General features: G+C 34.0%; 1 protein-coding gene across 1 annotated transcript; it reads left to right on the top strand.

The window, feature by feature from the left end:
• The first annotated feature begins 1,578 nt into the window (after window positions 1-1,578).
• Window positions 1,579-22,408, top strand: LOC145932578 (D-beta-hydroxybutyrate dehydrogenase, mitochondrial). The gene is made up of 6 exons (XM_083031610.1): window positions 1,579-1,855; window positions 15,010-15,244; window positions 17,352-17,592; window positions 20,106-20,258; window positions 20,853-21,060; window positions 21,491-22,408. The coding sequence occupies exons 2-6, from the start codon at window positions 15,038-15,040 to the stop codon at window positions 21,648-21,650; spliced, it is 969 nt and encodes a 322-aa protein (XP_082887736.1). The 5' UTR covers window positions 1,579-1,855; window positions 15,010-15,037; the 3' UTR covers window positions 21,651-22,408.
• The last annotated feature ends 1,495 nt before the right edge of the window (window positions 22,409-23,903 follow it).

Below are 23,903 nucleotides of genomic sequence, written 5' to 3'. Positions count from 1 at the left end.
AAAAATATTAATATAAATATGTAAACAGATTTAAATGCAAAATTAACATATTTCGTTGAACAAGTAATATGACCAACATAAATTATTTCCGTTATACTGTCAAAATGCGTAAATAATAAGTGGTACGTGATGATTAACGATAAACTCGTCCAAAAATATGCCGCATCAAAGGAAATATTCCAGACGTGACTTTCAAGTACTGCCGCTTACTTTACATAACTTTCCAATGCGCAGTTAAGAAAATCAGAAATGCCAGATGGCAATTGGATAATTTTTGGTTATTTTATGTGTGTATATTGCCCACTTTTATAATTTTTTTATTATATAATATTTATATAAAATATTTTAAAAAATATTTTTTAATATATCATTTTTAAGGTATTTTTAATTTAAAAAATTACAAATATATATGTTATGTTACATAAATAATTTTAATTATATAATCTAACAATATATATATATATATATATATATATATATGACTTTTTTTGTAAATTCTTCTGCAAAATAATGCAAATTTATTCAAAGTAATAAATTGTAAATGATTCATTAAATAAGACGGAAAAATTCTATCACCTTATATAAGAACTACACAACTTTCCTAATGTACAGCAATCTTTATTACATACTTACAATTTAATGAAAAACATATACATATGTTGCATTAATAATTTTGCTTAAAACTTGTATAATATTATAGTGTGCTGCTTTAATTAATTTTCTAAATGATAGACATAATAATTTTGAATCAATAGCTTCTATAACAAAAATTGTTTTACATCCAGTTATTTATATCTAAAAATATATTAGTACCTCGACTTTATATAATCAACCTATATTTATTAAAAAGTTTGTGTCTACAGAATAATATTTTCCTCCCTAACAGTTTAACAAAATTAAATAAAAACAAGAAAGTTTATATAAAATTGAATTATTGTTTTTAATTTAATATCAAACTTCTTATCCAATGTATACGATAAATTATTAATTGATTGTTATTTTTTTCTTATTAACGGCTTATTTCTCAATCCAAACAACTAATATTCCCGAATAATACCGGATTATTTTATTGATTTGTTTAGAGAGAAAGAGAGGGAAAGAGAAAATAAGATAGAATTAAAATAAAAATATTAACTATAATATTTTAATCAAGTTAGAGAGATTGACTCTATAAATAGAAGCTCTATAAAAAATGAATTCCAATAATTATATTCGATTATTTATTTCTAAAATAAAATTAAAAACCACAAAAAATAAATATCCTCAAGTTACTATTTTCAAACCCACACCTCTTTTGTATAACAAACATGTGAGCTTGATTAGAGCTAATTAACTTCGGATAAAATTATAAAAATTTTAAAACTGTCTGTTATATTTTTTAATCGATTTTTTGAAGCAGGTTGCGCATTCTAAGGGATCCCACGACCGTTCCATTTCGTCCTATTATCCTCTTCTATATGACAATCGATGCATCTCTCAATTATTACAATGCGATGCATGTGAGAGGCGCGCACGTGACCGTAGGCGCGGCGAGAAGATGCCTCCTTCGCCGTGCCTTTTCCATTCGGTCGAGGTAGGCACGGCCCCGAGTATCGCGTTATATACCGTTCCTTCTCGTGGGCATTCCAAGCGGGAATTCTCGAAAGCCAGTCGTCTTGTAGAAACCGCGGCGCGGCTCGTCCGCTCGCCGGTACTTTCGACCGGTCGTAAAGTCGACGTTTCGCAGCTCTACGCGCCGCTTTCAGTAATACGGAATTTCGCCCCGAAAAGCGAAACGCGAACCGTCGCCGTCGTCGTCGCCGAGGTATATTGGCAACCCATCCGAAAACCCCGACGGACCATCCATAAAATTCTGGTGAGTTATGCGCACAATTCTACCTATTCGTCTACCTGTGCGAAATCGACGGTCACTTCTGCCAGGCATCCATCCTTAACGTTGAATGGAACCGTTCGGCCGTTCAATATTTCAATCGTCGCTTGAAATATTCGAGACATCGGTTCTCTTTAACTAAAATTTATGGTTCCGACTGTTTTTCGTACCGAGTAAAGTGTTTAGTGTAAACGTTACGTTATTAAAAATACATAATATTAACATAAACATATCGATCAAATTATGTTGAAACCTTTCGTGTTTACATATTGCTCATATAACATTTCTGAAAAGATATTTTTGATTCTATTTATTATTAATATAATATTATTATTGATTCTATTTATAATTTCATGCATATATATATCTTTATATATTATATATATTTTACTTCTTCAAATATTTTCTATATTAGATAAACATATAAAATTATAAATAAAAATTTGTCGCAAATTTTATCGTGATTTATAGGTCATCTAAAACGAATTTAATATATTATTACTCGTTTCATTTGATGAGTGTTAATGCATCATGCATTAATATATGCTTACGATAACATAGATAGATATCTATAATATTATTGACATAATCTAAGAAAAATATCAATAATATATTACTGACATAATTTAATATTTTATATATTTTATATATTTTATTGTAATTTATATATTATATATTGTAATATTTCTATCAATTCAGTAGTCGAATGTTAATAAATTCCAAAGAGCAATTTATTCACTAGTTTAAGACATTCATATTATTTGAATTTTATTCGTGTTAAGTTTAGATTACTTGTTTGAATGATATCAGTCTCTCGTCATCGTAAAAAATAACTATTAAACCAATTACAGATATTCTAATTTTGTCGCTTATATACCAATTACGCAAAAAGATTTTTCTTCTGTTGACATTTGAAAAGTAATTTAGATAATTGACATATTTAATCGCCCATGCAGAAAAAATAGTATTAAAATTCAATCAAAAGCGAAGATTTATCTTGGCCGAAATTTATCTTAGAGTTATCACGCTGATCGCATTCGAAATTTATCTTCCAAATTGATTTTTAACAGTTCTTAAATCAATTGCTTCGTCGCTATGTTGAGAAATCCTTTGCTAAATATAATACTTATTCAAGGTTTAAGATTTTATTGACCAACACTGACTAAGACTAATTCTTATATTATAAGACTTTATTTGGGAATAATCTCAATTCGAGATTTATTTCCCGACTCCCCTCTAACCCCCCTATAAAATTATAGGCGAGAAAAATATAGATCCGAAAGTCGCTGAATCGGGAATCGAACCCGAGATAATTTTATAGGGGGGTTAGAGGGGAGTCGGGAAATAAATCTCGAATTGAGATTATTCCCAAATAAAGTCTTATAATATAAGAATTAGTCTTAGTCAGTGTTGGTCAATAAAATCTTAAACCTTGTTTAAAAATTCGACTGGCAAATCACATCTTACATATTGTTATTTACACACCTGGACCTAATAATGGTGTTGATTGAAATTGTTTATCAAGGCAGAGAAAAGTATAGAATCGAAGGGTCTGAATAGCTCAGTTGGTGAGAGCAGTCGCCCGGCAAGCGAAAGGTCTCGGGTTCGATTCCCGATTCAGCGACTTTCGGATCTATATTTTTCTCGCCTATAATTTTATAGGGGGGTTAGAGGGGAGTCGGGAAATAAATCTCGAATTGAGATTATTCCCAAATAAAGTCTTATAATATAAGAATTAGTCTTAGTCAGTGTTGGTCAATAAAATCTTAAACCTTGTTTAAAAATTCGACTGGCAAATCACATCTTACATATTGTTATAATACTTATTGTTAAATATTTAAAGAATTCGATAACCATTCAGAGGAACTTAAAATCTTGTCAAATATGGAAGTTTGTTTTGAAGTCGTCTCGCATTAATCGATATCATTTGGTTTATCTTCAAAATTGGTTTCGAATAGTCTCGAGACTTTCGATGAAACTTCATCTCGCTACATTCAGAAATCGATCGTTAGATATACGGTATCGTTTGCGAAATGTATCTTGCCCGGTTTCCGAGCACCGAGAAAACTCACGAACGAAAATGTCAGGGCTGCATCCATTTGCATGAGCGATTCCTTTGTCTCGATTCCTCTCGACCAGGGCGAGGCTCGACGTTTCCGCTTTGGAACCTTCGATTATCGCTACTAGCGGACCGTGTCATCGCGAACGAGACCCGTTTCCGGGATCCTCGATCGATTATCCGTGTCGTGAACAATGGCTTCTGCGTCACGTCGCTCGTAAGGAATGTAAGGTCGGCCGATGCGAGGAGAAACCACCGTGGCTTATCGTCAGGTAAATTCGAAAATAATCGGCGTATAATTACAGCTTAATTAAACTAAAAGGACCACGATGCAACGTGCGCGCCGGGGTTGCAATTTTATTTTATTATTTTTTGCGAACGCGTTCGACTCGCTCTGTGCTCTACTTAACCGGTGATTTAATTTTCACTTCGCGTCGCAATTACGAGCTTTATCACCATAGTCGCAATTAAACTGCTCTCCCTGATCATCTTCACTGTTCGCGAACATGCGACGCGCTGTCATCATCGTCATCCTCGTCGACGTCTTCGTTGTTGTCGCGGCATATAATAATCTCGCCTGGTTACTCGACAAGCGACGAAAATGACGATGGCCGATAACCACGAGAAATTTCTAAATCTGAGACGAGAGATCTCAGTTTTTCCGCTCGAGAGATCGTGGAAGTGAGTGACGATATTTACAAGTACTCGATGCATGAATCAAAGGAACTTTTCGCATGAACGCTTTTTATTTACACACCAAGTTAATTTGTTTTAATCTTAATTTCGCATATTGAAATAATTAGATTTGATTTTTAGAGAGAACACACTCGATAAAACTTTATTTTACATTGCATATTATCGATTGCTATATGTAACTATTATATTCATCTGTCACTTTATATTTAATTTATAAATTTTTCTTCAAGCTCGAATGGGTATGTATAAGCTTACGAAGATCAATAAGAACATAATTTCTCTCAGAGCGATCTTAATTAAACAAGCTAATTATATGGTTCTTATGATACTTTGTATCGATTTTAGGATAAAATCTTCTTGTACGATAAAAAATGATACGTTAGTGAAAAGTAGCGCATTTAAATTTTTCTTCTTGACAGATGCCACTTTCGCTACGCCCTAATTACGGCGATGTGGGCAGTTTTATATTTGCTGCAGGTGCTGCTCGTCGATGCATGGATCGCGATTATGCGCGATTAGCTCCGCGTTATTCATCTAATAGCGAAAAAAGAAAGGAATAAAATCGTAACGCGCCGCAGTGAAACGTTAATGTTGATATAAAGCTTCACTTTGCTCGGAAATTATCGGAGTGAAATTGATAGTTACACCTTGCACCTACAACAAACTTCGAAATCAGGTCGACAGAAATAATTGCCCGTGTCAAACAAATTCCATCGGTAGAGCAATGTAACTTAAGAAAGTCAGCTATTAGAGGGAACGCACTTAGTCCTCTTGAGCCATAAATTAACCACAGCGGTATTGTGATTTCAATTAAGTGATTTATTGCACCACATTAGTCTGCATAACGTTCTACATTCAACATCATTTCCGTAATTGAACCTTTACGCCAGGCAAACTAATTCCGAAGGTGCAACGTCGCTTTTCATTCAAATTTTCACCGGGAAGCGTTTCCACAAAGAGAAGAGGGAAATGATAGCAAAGAGATTCGATTTAAAATTTTGTTTCTTCACAAAAAGTAGTATTTCACCTTCTGAAATAATTAAAGAGACTCGATTCAAGATTTTTTTCTTTCTTCTCGCAAAGTCTAATCAGCTTTACCCATTCCAAACCAATATAGTTTTTAACGATCCGGCTTAGCTCCGTTTAACTTGAATGAGAATAAGCGGCTTTCTCTATCGAAGGGTCCCGGTGGTCCCATAAGTTTGTGTTACCCGGATGGCTGTACTTCCTCATCGACACTCGCGAAAGTATAAGTACTCGGAGTACTGAGTCCGGTGAATCGTAATATCGACGACTAGTTACAATGGTGAACCGAGTCTCACGGGCATCTTGCATTCCTGGACGAGTATGACGTTCTCAGCCTTTCAGTTCACGGCGGGAAAAGTGCTTAGCTTAAACTTTCTAAGCGTTTCACGTCGTGTTATATCGCGCTTCATATTTGGCTCCGAGGTATACATATACACAGAGAGAGAAAGAGAGTGTGAGTGAGTAAAGAAAGAGGGGGTGACAAGGGGGAATCTATATAAAACCAGGTCCGTCATCGAGCAATGCCGATAAAACCGCTCGAGGCTCATTTAAGCGCCTCGTAGCCGATTACATTGCATGTAATTAGAACTCCATGCACGCTCGCGGAGTCCAGTTCTCTGCCCACCTGAATCGCTTAATTATTCCCGTTTAAAAAACCTTCATTTTTTTCTCTCCAGCCGGCAGAAGCTGAAGTCGCTCCCGCACAGTTTTCCCTTTCTATTTATTCAGGACTTTCTGTATAATCTGAGTTCTTGGAAAAATTTTATTCTCCAAATTTGGAACGCCCTACTTTGGTACAAACATTTAATCTTAGAATCTACAATTAAAGTCTGTAGATTCGTAGATAAAATATTTCAAGAGTTTGTTACATATATATGTACATATATTATATTTTGATACATTAGATAATAATATAATATACATACATATATTGAAAATAATAAGAGATAGTGCTAGAATATTAAAATAGAAGAGTATGACTCACACACACACACAATCAGTATAATAATATATTATATATTATATAATTTTCCTTATCTCTGGGATATCATTTACAAACCCTTTTAAAAAGTACAAATTCCATTGCACCATTACAATTGCGACTATCAAATGTATATGTCAGCTATGGACTTTCATATTACATACTAGCTAGCATACTATAATTTCTTAGAATCTACAAAATGAGATATACAAAATTGATGGTGATATTATGCGGATTGCCATTTGTAGTACAGGAAGTCATGAATGTGATAGAATGTAATATGAATGCAGTAAAACGAACGCGGCTATATACTTTCACAAATAAATCGCTCAGGTAGCTTCATGTAGATAATTTTTATACATAATTACATTTCCGTACATGTTATCCGCTAACGTTATTATTAATTAATAAATATACTGTAATGAACAGAGATATCATTCGCATAGCATCAATCATTGCAAAAGATATTATACATTAGATTTTTTAATGAATGTGTGCATTAATTATCCACAATTATAAAAATATCTTAGATTATAATTCGGATAATATTTACACTTTGCATTTCTTTTTAATCTTTTGTGAATTGAGAGAGAAAGAAATAGCAAACTGCTGTATATGTATAATATAATTGCGTTGATTATATTACATGCACAGGTTTGTTTTTAATTGGCCGCAAATACATAAACCGTTTCTCTGCTTGCTTGCAATATCACATAATTTCCATTCGGAGATCGCGTTAGTGATAACGCAACAAACACAAGTGAAAAGTTTCGGTAAAATGGAGCACGTTGATGTTTTCCAAACGCACAACAGAATTAAAACACGTTCATTAATATATGTATGTCTGCCGATGTAATTTAATAAAAACAAACCTCTCGACACAGTTGGCATGCCATAATAAATTGCGCTGTTGAGAAGCAGTAATTGAATAAAAAAAAAAAAATGAATAATGTCGAAATGTATTATTATAAAAGCACACGAAAGAGGAATATTCTCTTTATCGAATTTGCGAGCAAAATTTATAGCAAAATTTAAGTTGTACTCTTGCCAAGGAATAATTCTGACAGATAGATTGGAGATGCGGCACGATGGGATGAATAATACCGTTACGCGATCATCGCGACTCATTTTCTATCGGCATAATGTGTAGGTGTAAGATAGCGTTGACGTTCCCAAATTGTCATGCAAATATTGGATGACGTACGTACGGGCCAGCACTATTTACCTCTTACACACGGTCGGCCGCTCGCGGTCAACTGCAAGTACCGTTGCTTCGTGTTGTCCGGGAACTCTGATGTATATACATACATCATACATATACACGCGCGCACACGCTCGTAACCACGGATTACACGTTGTACGTCCGCGCATCCGTAAACAGAAGTCTCTGTCGGAACAATAATTCTTATGATTATGGGAGAAAGGAGAGATGAGGAGCGGTCAAGTGCCCCTGCAAAGCCGTTAACCTGCGCGTCGATATTCGCGAATAAATGTACGTGAATTGCCTCCTATTTTCACGAATATGAATCTCAGAAATGACAAAGAAATTGCGATGAAAATGATAGAAAAATCTCTATCTAATATTGTACACTACATAGTTTGTGTTTATAATATTACGGTCAGTTGCTTATGACCCGTTAAACTTTAAACGTCTTATTTCTTGAGGTCATCAGCGCACATCAACGGTATATTCAGTAATGTGTTGTGTGATATATGTCTTATATTACGTAATAGTAATAATAAAAGTATGAAAATTATATATAATATAAATATGTCTAATTAATGTGTTAATTTTTTTTATAAAATTGAATTTGTTATATATATGCGTTTTATTTATACAGAAGAATCCTAAAATCATCGAATGGTTTTTGTAACCGCAATATAAATATTATTTTTCTGTGAAAATGTCAACAACGATCGTTAATTCTCGTCCTTTATCATCTTAATAAAATAAGTATATTTTCTTTATTATATATAAACTTCAAATTAAAATTCTATAAATCCAAATTGAAGTTGATTGAAAAATATGATTTCGATAATTCCTCTTCCTGAAACTCAATTTGACAAATTCTCTCGCGTTTCATTTTACTTGAAAACTAGAGGGACTTCGACATTTTTATTGAGGGAAAATCGAAATAGACCGCACAATGCAAAAAAATAAAACATTTAGTTGTTTTTTTTTTGTGAGTGTTGTTGCCTTTCAAAATACAATTTTTAATCTAGGCGCACATAGGCAAACACTCACGAGTTTAGTTGTATATATGTATGTGTGACGCGTTTCCCAGCCAGTTTTCCACACGTGAAATCGAAGGAAAAAGCCCGTTAATTCTCCGTAACAGGATGTACATCTCGCCAGAGCGAGGATAATCATTTGGCATACATTAGTCACAGAGAGCACGCGATCGAAGATCGCTTTTCCTAAAATGCTTCGTTACTCACGGCAAAATCGCGATTTAATTTCCTCTCCCCCTTCCCTCCCGATCGTTAAACGCGCAGAAATGCATGGCAAAATGAGTCGATGATTGACGATGCGAGAGTAATTAGCTATCAAGTCGCGTTAATTACCGAACGATAATCACTGATGCAATAGTGCAGTGTACTTGAACGTAACATCACTTTGGTTTCCCCGGTACGGTGTTACGTACGCTAAGTAATGAATCTCTCGAGAGATTGAAGCCCAGATATCAATATACGGACGAATGACTGCATCAAGAGTAGGAGTAATGCGCTCTCAGTTTGAAAGATTGAATATACAGAACGCGCACTTTCATCGTGCTATTACAATATTTTGTTCAAGTCCTCCATACACTATATAGCCACTTGCGCGAATTCGCTAGATTTCGTTTATACGCGAGCGATTAAATGCCACGCTGATCCGAATAGATCGCTTCCTAATTCGCACTCGCGCTATTTGTTCGCTCGAATCGATTTGAATTGATTAATTTAGTTTCCTTCCCGTCTCTCTCTCCGGGAGGAAATTGCGGAACGCTAAAGAGTCAAATAATTAACGAGCGTTAATTGCGTGCGCAAACTCTACTCAGGGGCTCGCAAAGCTCGAGAGACACCGGCCTTAATTCGCGCGCTAACAAAAATTATCGCGTATTTAGCTTTGCTCGTTGCAAAACAACACACGGATACTACGTGCATTCGTGTTTGCGGATGAAAGTCGAATACCTGGAGGCGATTACCTTAGAGCGATCTCCCCGCTGATGAATGCGCGGCCGCGCTTATTTTTTATCGGGTATAACGGGTGAACGTGTTGCAGCAGCTGTGCGGCAACACGTGCGTTCGTGTATACATACAACACACGTGTTAGCAATATAGGAAAGGAGGATCGTTGCTAACCGCGAGGATAGTTGCATACTATTCCCATGGAGGGAAAGCCTTGTCTCTCCCCAGCCCTCCCTTCGCGCATACCCGTTGTAACTTCCAACATTCCAACTGGCGCACGTCGTCTCACGGCGGACTCGGCACTAGCGATTAATTGAGATGACATAGCCGCTTATTAGCATGGCGTTGCAATATGCAAGTTGCTCCCATCCATGCGGCGCAAGTCAATATTCTCCCTTCAATTCCAATCGCAAATATAACCAATCTCGAGATATATATATTGTAGTTTGCATCATATTGTTTTTAAACTTTTAATACTTTCTCATTTTTTTATCGGAGAGAAACGAAAAAGAGGTCACCCCTTTATTCTATCCTATTGTTAAAACTCTAACAATTCTCAATTATTTTACGTAATCCAATCATGATGTACACGTTTAATTTAGCGTAAAACAAAGATTTGACAATATAATGGCAAATTTTTCTCTCTTCTTTGATTTTATTCGTTTTTATTCATTAGTTTTTCTTTCAAGTTAACGATGAGCGACGTGAACGACGAGGACAACCTTTATTACACTGTAGAAAAAATGGATTGTATTATACAAGTTATTTTAAATTACACAAAATATTCTTCTTTCAAAAAGAATTTAATAACTTTAAATGAGACGAATATTTCTGCTTAATCTCGTATTACACAAGTATTTAAAAATTATATGTATGAGTATATTTTAGATAAAAAGTATATATTTTCTCTATAAATTTCTGGAGATATACGTTTACTTTAATATAAATAAGTTTAATTTAGAAAGGCTATTATGGTACGACGGTTTGTTATTAAATTATTCCCATGACTCGCAATTAGAATAATCAATGTAATTTTCATCTTGAGAATTGAGGGACAAATGTCATACCTATATATAGTCAGACACGTTATATATTCAATTCTAAACCTAGAGAGAGAAATTATTAAAAATAATTACGTGAGAATTTCTCATTTGCGAATGAGTACAAGGACATCTTTATATTTATGTATTATATAATATTCTTGCTTGAGGCAGCTTAATAAAGAAAATACTATAAAATATCTGATTTTTTCTTCTTCAAAAATATTAGTAAACGACAATATTCATAATTTCTCTTTATATAAATAATATAATCTATATATTAATATTTAATTTATTAATAAGTATAACATATTTTATTAAGAATTTTATTAAGAATATTTTAATATATTTTTAGAAAATATAAATGTAATAATTAGTGTCACATAACAGTACACGAGACAGTAAATCAAGCATGATTAATCAGATTTATGCAGACATTTTTGATGAAAGATAATCAATCCAGCTATACAAGGTGTAATAAAAAAAATATAGGCCATTACTTCAGGAGCGTATTCTATCCATCGAAATGAGCAAAAAATTCATATATGAACATATGTCCAAAAATGATTTTTTTATTGGCCTCCTCGTCCTGTCAGAACACTTAACAGCTTACTGCTTATAGACAATTTTTGGAAAACGATTTGCTTATTTCGAATAAATTATTTTAAGATATGAGAATTATTTTTTACTCTTTTGTACTGTTGGAAATAAAATTATGCGCTTTGTAATTTATTATCTTAATAAAAGTTTCTACTCAAACATGACAGTAATGTTAAAACAATGCATTTTCGGACATATGTTTATATAAATTTTTTTGCTCGTTTCGATGAGTAAAATATATTGCTGAAGTAATGACTCAAATTTTTGTTACACCCTGTATATCGTACAGGTACGACGTTTTTCGACGTGATGCTTCTAGCTGACGCTCGAAAATTCTGGAGAAAGTCAATCGCGATAATACGATCCAGCAGGAAGAGAGAAACGTCTGCGTATGCACACGTGCATTAAATTCGCACACAGGTGAGGATGAACGCATTCCACGCAAAAGCGATGAAACGTATTAATTTTCAGCATCGAGAGTGACAAACGCGCTAATCTATTAGGTAGGTATGTCGACGAGTACTTCGCTATGACCAATGTTCAAAATCATGCTTCGCGATCAAGATTCGTTATCGAGAAACGGCAGAGGGGTCACTGAAACACGTGTATACAACTGTCACTTCTATTCTACAACAAATATTATCTCTACAGCAAAGCTGCGACATTTTTCTGGCATTTTGACGGATACGGAAAATCGTGACTTCAGTCAACTCGATCGGAAGAAGATGTCGCAAAAGAAACCGCCTAGTTTTTGTGCAAACACATCTCAGACGCCAAGCTAGCGTTCTTTAATATAAAGTTATGACGCTTCTTTTATACATCGCTTTTTCGCACATCTCTGTCCGTTTCGTACATACGTATGCGAATGACATTCTCGAAGAGGGGAAATATGTATGTGAAATCTGTATGTGAAATTTCTTATTTTCTGAAATGGACGCGCATATGGATTTGCTTTGCATCAGACATGAAGACGTTTCTTTTACAAGCAAACGCGTATATTAATACAAAGTACTCGTCAACGGAAATGTTATTTTGCGCGCAAACAAAAAGCGTATAGGAGAGTATGATAAGATATCCCCCACGTTTCCATCTCGTGCCGTCTTTAATCAAGCGACTTCGAAAAAATGCGAACAAATGAAACGTAAATAACAACGTTTCTCTTCATTTCGCCGGAGGGGATACTGAAAATATCAAAAATGTGAATGCGCATGCGAGAAAGCTTCCTGAGAATGCTACCGTACAATATGCGAGGCAAACATCGGTTTCACGTCTCGGTATATCTCCTTTACAGCATATACGTATATTTATGTCTGATATGCATCGGACAATGCTCTTCGAAAGGAATGCATCCACAATTTCGTGTGTGCGAACCGACGTTTACATACCGAGAGAGAGAGATAGAAAAAGAGAGAATAATGTTCTCTCAGAGAGAAATTCGTACCAACTATATTTGCAGCTGTCTTGCTGTCTTGAGTTGTGCGATCGAGATGAAGTTCGTTTCGCTTCTATCGAGATATCAAGCTTTTTCTCTAATCTCACTCTTATAATAAATTTTTAATTTTTCAATTTTAATTGTTTGTTAATTTTTTATTATCGCGATTTTTATATTTCTATTCGAAATCTCTCGGATGGAAAATTGACTCTGGATTCCTCCGCTTGTCAATCGACTTCTCTTCGCTAAGAGAGATATCTAGATCTTCGGACATCGCTTTAATCCCTCGATTCACGGTGCGTGGATCGCGAATACGCGGTTCGATGTTCTCCATTATAAATAGCGATCGGCGAGAAAGCGCGAAGAAACACCACGAGAGAGAAAATGTCCCCTCTCCTGTATATATGATACGACCTGAAATACGACGGCCCGGCCCGTTTAATCGATTCGGCACATTAGCGGTACACGGTTCCGCCGCTATTAAATCAGCCGAGCGAGGAGGAACGAACGCGCACGATTTTCATCGATTGTCGGAATTCCGCTGTGTGTCCATCGGTCTATCTCGCGAATCCCTCCGGCAAGCGATTTCCCAACGAGCGTGCAAGCATCGCGGAAAATCGGTAGCAGACCGAGCCTAGATACAGAGTTTAGAAAGGCGAGTGATTCTTCGCGAGCAAAAGCGACCCCGCCCCGCCGTTCACTTTTCACAAAAGAACCAATTCCCCGACTGCGCTTCTTAAACTCTTTTTCATTCTTTCATCTATCGAATCTCTACTTGTCAAAAACTAAATTTTTTATGAGCACTGCTCCCTCTACAATGCATTTCTCCTAAAAAAATTAAAAAAAAATTTATATATATATATATAAACCTCCGATTTATATAAAAATGTGAAGAATATTAAACTCATAAAAATTATACGATAAAACTTTCGAATTTCTCTCTCGAGCGAGCAAAGAGATTTATTTTAATTTTAAAATTCAAAATTAAAATTTTGAATTGAACCTACATCCAAGAAACTGTACTTGGAACTTTGTAAGTACATATCAATATTTGTCACATGCACATGCACATTGTATTAAAACTAAATTTTTGTACACATTCGTTTGTATATTAGATATTCGACTTTCTAATTATAAAGTCTCGTCAGTATGTACATCCATATAATTAACAAATATCTCATTCATCTTGTAAGAAATATGAATACTTGAGATTTATGCCTTCTATTGTTCGCGTGCTATGATAAAAGTATTAAGGATAATAAAGCACTTTTCCTTTGAAACTTATTCATTAGCGCTGCCTCGCAATTTTCACGCCAGAATATATCTCTTCAATTAATTAGTAATTGTCGCTTTGCGTGAAAGTTAATGTCGTTATTATCATTATTTCATATTATCGTCATTGAATACCATTTCAAATAGCACATGAATTATATATTCAATAATATAATACTATTTAGCGTTAATTATAATTCTGCAAGAACATTCTTGCATAATTTGTGAATATTTGTATACTATTTCGGCTTTGAAAAAATATGCTGTAAAAACTTGCTTTGAATCTGCCAAACATAAAAAAATTTCAATATAATTTAAATATAAAAATATCATATTTATGTAAATGGCACAATTAATATTTTTAATATATTTAATAATTTTTAAAAAACTATTTTTTACTACAATCAATATTTTATATGTAATAATATTTATTTTAAGTTGAAATAATCTAAAAAAACGAGATTTTAAATCAAATGGAGAATATTCATTATTGATCATGTTGGGCTATCATAGTTATTAAAATCAGGTCAAATCTGTGTGCGTATGTGTTGTGTGTGTGTAAATCTATCAACAAAAAGCATTTTTTCACGGAATATATTTTTTAAATATACAATATTTATTATTTTTAGAGAGAGAAAAAAAGGTATATAAATAATATCTATATAAATTTATTAAGAAAAAAATGTCGATGTGTAATGTAAAATGTAAAAAAAATATATTCGACACATAGAAAGCGACACGATAAAATTCGTCTATGACTATTACTCGAATGTTTTCGAGTTTCGGTGAAATATCGAGATTTAATAAAAAATGAATCCGTTACTCGACGATTAATAACGATTGTTCCTTTTATCTCTACAGATCTGCTGCAGCCGCAACCAATCGGACAATGGATGTTGAAACCGGGACCATTCTGGCCCTGCAAATATTGGCTCTATGTTCGATAGTCGCAGCTCTATTGGCCTATCTGATGCGACAGTCCAGGAATGCAACCGATGAGTACGAGTCGCGTAACAAACGTCACGTACTCGTCACCAGCTGTGACACATGCGTAGGTCTGCAAATCGCCATCGCACTCTACGAAGCCGGTTACAAGGTAATAACGATCGCAGGAGGATGGAGGAAGAATACCTATATGGCATCTCTGCCATAAATTACCCGCGCTACGTAAACTTCTCTCGTACGTTTGCCTTCCCTCCGCGTTATACCACAACCACCGATATTCTGCGGTTGGTAAATATTCAAACTCGGATGAAAGAGATAGAGAGAAAACCACGCGGAATGTCGAAGGCTGTACAAAATAACGGCTCGCAGCTTCATTGCGTGGGAACCGTACTGAATGTTTTTGTTGTTACGTCAACTAGTGGGAACCCAGTGGACAGGCAACTGTCGACAGTTATTATATTATTGTAACCGATTATGATTTGTCTCTATATATTGCAAATTTCTCTGTGATAGATAACAATTAGAGCGGAGCGATTATTTTCACTATATTTTCATCTTGAATCATGCAATTTGGTAAAAAAAAATATTCATGTTTTTGTCTCATTGTTCGAAAATCAATATCTTTACTTTCTTCTCTGTGGAGAGAGATGAGAAACTAGCTTTGCGAATAGCTGACAGTTCTCTCTCGGACATGCTAACGCTAGAATGGATTGGCGTCAGACATCCTCTCGTATGTCCACTCTTTTCGCGGTTGTGCAGTCAAAGTTGAACGGTGACGTGCAACATGATGACAACCGGTGAAACGCGATATCTCGCAGCCTCATGTCAGAATCCCTATTATCCCTTCGAGGGTGCAACATATTTCAAATTGTCGGAGTCCGGGCTCCAAATTAGTTTCCTTGTGTCAAGGGAGCGGAACATCGGTGAGCCCTTAAATCAGTTCTGCCGACAATCTCTCGACAGATATTCACGTATTCACCGATCTCGCCATGAGTACACATATATATCGCGTCATAACGCAAAAGCTGTTCAATTAAAGATTATCACTAAAAGATGGATATTCGGTAAAGTCAGATTTTATCCGAGTAAGAACTTGCAAAGCGAATTTCGTACTGATCTTGTAAAAGATCTAGCCTTGAATCAACTCAATATATCTTGTTGAAATTATATACATCTTCTATTATATATTAGCTTTCTGAAAAAATATAATACACGCGCGAGGCAATAATTTCATTCTTCATAATCTATGTAATGCGCAAAAATTTGATAATTTATATATAATTTTTTTCCATTAAATTTTACTTCAATAATAAAACTAGTTTTATATTGCCTAATCATCTACTGCTTTTTTTGACATTTAGATTAATGTAAAATTTAATGTAATATTTAATGTCGAAATTTGGTCTGATTTAATTAATAAGCGATTTAATCAACTTACGTTATTTCCGTATATTAGCTAAGTATGCACTTTAAATTAGAACAGAACGACGTACAAAACTTTCATGTCGTACAAAGGTAAAATTAATATAGGTCATCTGTGAACGGATTCCAATTGTGGTTCGATTGTTCCATGTGTCTGAAATTCGAGCTTTGGATTACCTCTATTACCTTTTGTGCACCAAGAGCCGCGTACGTCAAACGACCGCAGCTGATTTACATGAAGACCGTTAAATGATTTAATTGGTTTTTGCAATTAATAACTCAAAGCAGTACTAAGCGGATGAAAAAGTACTTTAAAGTGCTTTTTAAAATACAAGGATATTTTTAAAATGTCAAAGTTTCTTGAAGTTAAATAAGTACAAACTCGGCACATTTAATACCGATTTTCAAAGAATAATATTATAAATATAATTTTTTTAAAAACTATTCAAATAATAACAGTAATATTAATTATTAATAAATTACTTTATATAATAAATTACTGTATATTATTAAATTGTTTAATATATTTTAGCCTAAGCATAATTTATATAATATTTATTTTAAAATCGATTGCGATTAGCAGTGATTTGAGATCGCCAATTTTTTTCGAACTAAACTAAAGCGAGCCTTGAAAAAATTTCAAGCTTTTCATTTATTATTTAAGATACAGTTCATTGATCATAAACGAGCTCATGTGTCATTTAACATGACGTATCAGCATCAAAGCATAACGCGTTATCGAGCGGTGTCGATATGGCGTGTGTGTAACGGAGTGGCACGCGGGATTGCGGCTTTCAAACCATAATGTATGACGTCATGTTCCCCCTCTGCGACAGGTGTTCGCAGGTCTACTGGACCCAACGGGCGGCTCGTCGTCGGTCAAAATTCTGAAGGCGATCGAATCGGATCGGCAGAAAGAGGGCGAACCCGGGGGTGCGGGTGACAGTAATCCACAACAACCGGAAGTTGCACATGCCCGCGGCCAAATCGTGCCATTAGAGCTGGATCCGACGAGAGAGGACAGTTTGCGGGCGTGTTTGGACGCCGTCAGGGCGAAACTTCCTGCCGGCGAAGATGGCAAGACATTTTTTATTAATCTAGTCCGGTTTCTTCAGCAAGAAAACTGAATAAAGTTAGCCGAGAGATAAACACACATCTTTCTATTGTAATATTGATTGTAATATAGATATAAAGAATCGCTGACGAGAGAATTAATCGATGATTAAATAAATATGGATTTTATTATATGTGATTTTAAAAAAATATTATATTGGGGAATTAAATATTTATTACAGTATATCATTCCATATATGTGTATGTGTGTATTAGTAAAAGAAAAACTCTTATACATATGTAATATCTTTTAGAATTATAATGTAAATTTTTAATATTTTGTATTTATCTCTCGTAAAAAATTGACACTGAAGAAACCAGTCATTATATAAGCACTTGAACTAACAATAAGATAGAATGAAAAAAAATCTTTGGATAAATAAAAACTTCAGCATTCTTCCCATGTCACTTTTTCGGATAAACTTTTAACTCTTTCAAATCATGAAGATATTAATCAATGTTGTACTACGTATAAACTATGTAATTGATTCATTTACATGCAATCTATGTAGAAAGTGCATCGTCTATGTAAACAACGCTTTTAATAGCTATGCTTTCTCTCCGCTTTAGTTTTGCTTTAGTTTATAATTACTTCCTTGACGTTACAGTACTGGCGCCTATCGTATATTAAAGCCATTCTGATATTAAAATCATCGTCATCAAAATTAATTTCTACCTTTTGTCTAATATTTAGTTATAGAACGGTTAATATTTTCGTTAATCTATAGATTTATAGATAAATGCAAATAAGAAACAATTTACTCATATAATTTTTATAATTTGTCATACATAATAATTTTTAAGTTATAAAAATCTACATAAATTTAATTTTATAGAACACATAAGTTTTTTATATATGTCACTTTAGCAAAAAATATTCTCTCTCTATATATATATATATATATAACAATATTTAAAAAAAGCCTTTTCTTTTTGTCTTTATAATTTATTATAATTTATTATAGTTATAGTGTGGAAACTAACAATAGAAAATTCAGTACTATATTTCCATATGCAAATTGAATTTTTACTTCATATACATTCTCGTAATTGTGTATTGAAAGATACTGGATGTGTATGTTTCTTGGCTTGTAATACATTGTTTGTAATTATATTGTTTTGTAAACACTTTAGTATTCTATATGATGCAATCATCTTTCTTTTATATAATTAACTGCACGGAGTGATAACTAAATGTACACAAGTAAAATGAAATAATTATTCCTCTTTATATTTAATGTATTGTACAATATATTACATGCGTCCAATTGTTGTATATATTCTCGAAAAATTTCAATATTTATTCAGTAGATAAGTCAAGAGTTTCTACACATTCAATTTCACTTTTATATGTGGCTTTATTAGTTCTGTTGTTAGTTATCTCTGAGAGAAGCATCACTAAACTTTGAGAAATTTATCTTATATTTCAATGTATTAAAATTTTCGAATAATTTACTTGAATATTTTGCTTTTATCTCTCGTCTTAAATATTTTGGTTTCGAAATTCGTAGCATCTGTTGTGATCCTCTTAATTTGTACATTTTGCTCGACTTCATATATGTAATAAATTCATCAATTTCTATCCGATCGATAAAACCCTAAGGGGAACCTTATGGAATTTAACAACGACAATATTCTCTCTAAAGTAGGTAATACATACTCTGACATATACAAAATTTAAACTCAGAATGTGTTTTACATGTGTAATCAATACTTATTATCATAATAATTTAGCAATCTTGCTAGATTCCATAAAGTGCTCCTTAAGGTTCTATTGGCTGGATTGATGTTGATGAATCTATAATCTATCACATATATGAAGTAAAATGTACAAATTATATGTGTGAGAGTATCAGAACAGATATTACAAATTTCAAAACAAATTAAGATGAGAGATCATGTAAAATGTTCAAATAAATTATTTAAAAATTTTAAATAAATTTTTAATTCTTTTTAATGATGACCTTAATAAATTTTTATCTGACGAGTTGCATAGATCACATGATAAATCTCGTACGATATTCGTACATAATACATTAAAAGTGTAATGGGAAAACACGAAGATATTTCTTTCATCGCGCAGAATAAATAAGTGCAAACGTCAGATTCGTAGATCTTGGCTATTCGTTACCTCGCGAAGCTGTCAGATAAATATATTTGTTGCGAAAAAATGAAAAGAAAGCGCATCGAATACACATTTATTTAATGTGTTACTTAGCGTAGCTAATTTAAGTTAAATGGAAATATATTTTCATTATTATAAGTCATGCTTGAGATTGGAAATGTAATTTCAGAGAGATGCTCGATATCATTAGAAACCGTAATTACTCGCTACTATCTGTATATAACGTTCTCGTTAGCGTGAAATCGATACGAGCGAAATTTAAGTTCGGTAAAATAAACTTCCGTCTACTTCGTTTCCGCGCGAAGACGATCGCTTTAAGTACGTCAAAGTGCTGAACTTCACTTAATTGCAGGTCTCTGGGCGGTCGTGCACACGGGTGGCTTGGTTTTACCAGGTGTCATAGAGAAACAGACCAGCTCAATGTGGGAGTCCATGTTACGTCATAATCTGGTCGCTCCTCTCAGAACGGCCAGAGTATTCATTCCTCTTTTGCGTATTAAGAGAGGTTCGTTAAATATACTTATTATATAATATTAGAGAAACCATTGTCTGCCGCTACATGAAAGACTAACAGTTTTTCATCTTACTTCGAACAAGATAATTGCTTTACGAATAATAAGAAAAAATTATTATTATAAAAAATTATCTTTAAACAATATTTTATGCAGTGACTTTTAAAAGAGTAGCTCACTTTTTCGAAAAACGCTAGCAAAATTTCTCAATAATTCAGTTTAATTATTATACGTGTAATAATAATAGTAACATAGCTTCAAGTAGAATCAAAATCCTTTTTTAAACCGATATTATGTCATCCATAGAAAATTAAGCAATTCGCGTGCTAAAATTATCTAAATTAAAAGTAGTTGAGATCTTTTCTTCCTCTCTCTCTGCCAAGCCAGGTTAATGAGAAATTTTGGTCGCTTCTCGAGAAAGTGAACTGCTCCTTTGAAAGCCATGATATTGCACAATAGCGCGTTTGTGCCTCGCATAAAGTGAAGTATCCGTGAGTCGCACAGCGGCACTGATTATTCACCGGTATAGGAAAACCGTATTCATTCTATAAGCTGTTTATCAAAAATATATCTGTTCTTCCCGCAAGGCCGCATCGTTCTTTTGGGTGACTCCGAGACGAGCTACGGCAACAAAACGGGCTCCGGATTAGTGGCGTTCAGCGCATCTCGTCGGGCCGTGGAAGGTGCCGCCGAAGCGTTAAAAAGCGAATTACATTCCTCGGGCGTCGACGTTGTGCTTTTGAAACCGCCGCTCGTGAATCCCGTCACTCTTTATGCACCGCCCGTTCTCAAGACGTAAGTGCCTACCAAGTATCAGTTTATGACGCCTTGTTTTCGCAGACTAACAAAGACGTTAAGTCGGTTGCACAGGCAGGCGGGCATCGTGCCTGAAAGTTTTGCGAGTTCTGCTTCACGGTTTTGAAACTCCCCCTCTTTTTCTCTCTGTCTTTATCTATTTATTTATTTTTCCCTTTATTATTCAGTTATTAATTTTTTTAGAAGTATAACAATTGAAATATAAAAGATATGATTTTCTCTTGCTAATCCGGTATTGATAAGCGACGAAGAAAATATGACCCGTCGAGAATTAAATTCACAATCACACCGCGCACTCCAGAGAGCGTTAATATTTCAAAGACTTTAAAGTTTGTCCGCCTCCGCTGTGTCAATGCGTCCCGGCTTATGATGGAATTGGCTGTTACGAAGAGTATTTAATTATTTGCAGAGTTTCAGACGTGGAGTCTGGTGTAACAGCCTCGGAAGGAACGTGGACCGCCCCGCTATCGATTCATTCCGTGCAGAACGCCCTGATTCCTGCAATTACAACGTCGTGCCCTCTCAGTGTTTACGACATGTCCGTCAAACCGAGGCTCTTCTGTCGATAATCTCATTTATATTGCGATAATCTCATTTATATTAACAAAGTAACAAAGATCGCAGAATGTAATAAACGTGGAGGATATTTTTTAAACCGATTATGTGTATAGTACATGATGATGGATAATCGGACACGAAAAGTACGGTAGATGCATGTTTTCCGCGATGTCATTTGCACTGACATTGCCATTTCATATAAATGCCCTAAGGCATCATAAGCGAGATTTTTCTCTCGTTTTCTGCGTAGGAAGATTGTCATTTTTTTTTTCAAGTGCTCGCGTCCCGCGAGCAATATATCAGTTTCGAATTTTCGTTGTTTTCCGTCCATTTTGTATCATGTCTGCTGCCACATTTTGTATCGAGGAAACGTTTAATAAAACTGCCAAGTAATCTTCGTCACTGATAGAATAAGTTTTGTATTACAGATAACTTTCTAATAATATTATGTGTTTTTATTTTTTCGTTTCAAAGTCGTTCTAGTGCGATTTATAAAGATAAAATTATCTCAGGAATAACTACTATGTTCTCGTATATTTTGAAGCTGTAGATTGAAACTGGTGAGTTTATCTTCGATCGCGGTGTTTAAATATTTGGTTGTGTGTTACGATTTCGCGAAGTGTATATGTATTCAAGAGGTTGAAACGGAAAATGTGTTTTACGTGAGAAATTCTAACAGGCATCTATGTAGAGTTAGAAATGTTTCCACTCGTGCATGTATAAATATATGAATCTATAATATAATATATGTAGGGAGGATCATCAACAACATTCGAAGAAGTTTCCTAAATTTGAAAATACGAGAAAGGTGTCAATGATATAATTTGTAAAAGCTAAATGTGATGCAGAATCAATTCTTCTTTTATAACTATTATTTAAAAGTTTTCAAAGTCAGTCAATATACTTCTTTTCAAATAGAAGAATAATATTTTTATCCTCTTTTCTTATACCTTATAGCTGGCACTAAAACGAATTTATTCTGCGTCATAAAAATTTTTCTCGCTTTACATTTGCCTCCTTAAATTATACAAAAAAAAAATTATATTTTTAATATCTTTCGTATTTTTAAATCTACAAAAGTTATTCGAGTATTTTATTTGCAATAAACTATTCTGTATGATTAAGTCGCCCCTTCACGGAAGCTATTTGTGTATATAAAATATAATTAAAATTGAATCTTTTGTTAATAAATTTATTTTTATGTAGAAAATAAAACGTAACATATTTACAGAATCAATTGTTGTATTAAAATAAAAAGAAATTTATATATACGTACAATATTTTTTCTGCGATTATATATAACACTGATAATACATTTTTGTATATACGTTTTATATGTACGTTTTTTTTATCAAGTTTTATATATATATATATAAAATTATGGCAAGCTTATTTATGCTTTTTTAACGGTAATAGAAATATTTGAAATATCGTAATTGATTTCTGCTACGTGTAAAATATAAATAACCTTCGATAACTGGTTTTAGTATGCTTTTAGTATAAACTTTATCATTTTTTGCAAGAAAATTGTATAGCCGGTAAATGCGAGGGCTGCTGCTTAATTCAAAATTACATGGACTTTATTTAAGCAGCAGTTGACTGTAACTTTCAAATGAAGTACTTAGCAAAATCCAAGCGAAATAGTATGCACCGTTTTGCGTAAAAAATATCTGTATTTTGAGTATATGTATATTTACACTTTCTCCGAATAATTATAATTTTGTATAATTAGACAGGAGTATATTTTATTTAAATACACTCTCTACATATTTTCCGCGCGTAAAATTCTCGTGTGACTTTGATCGACTATTATGGCACGAAAAATAACAATTCGTCGAGATAAAATATCTCCTCTCGTTAAATACTCATTCAATTTGCGCGATATTTTTCAGATGCCAATTTTGTAATTCGCCCGACGGTCGATCGTTTGTTAGCGATACGCAACTGGTAGTAATTAGAAACTGCATATGTATTACCTTTCGCGCTGGTGGCAGTAGTTTCCATCATGAGTTTCGCGGATAACTCGCCCGACAATATTGTGAATAATTAATTTGTATGTAGCTTGTTGCGCAATGCGAGTAATAAAATTTTGAAGTAAGATTAACGCGGCGCATAATGCTCTATGCATATATATCAAGTGCAAGTAATATTGTGCTCGTTATCGCGTTGTCTGCTGACTATCCGCACTGGAAATTAACGAATCTGCCTGTCGTTTCTGAGTTTCGCACGCGGTTGGAAAAGCGATGGCATTTGGAAAATTGCGC

This window comes from Prenolepis imparis, unplaced genomic scaffold, assembly GCF_030444845.1.
Source record: "Prenolepis imparis isolate NDT839.2.m4 unplaced genomic scaffold, iyPreImpa1.0 SCAF_2, whole genome shotgun sequence".
NCBI classification, from domain to species: Eukaryota; Metazoa; Arthropoda; class Insecta; order Hymenoptera; family Formicidae; genus Prenolepis; species Prenolepis imparis.
The sequence above is the reverse complement of the archived record's forward strand: the minus strand, read 5'-3'. Positions and strand labels throughout refer to the sequence as shown.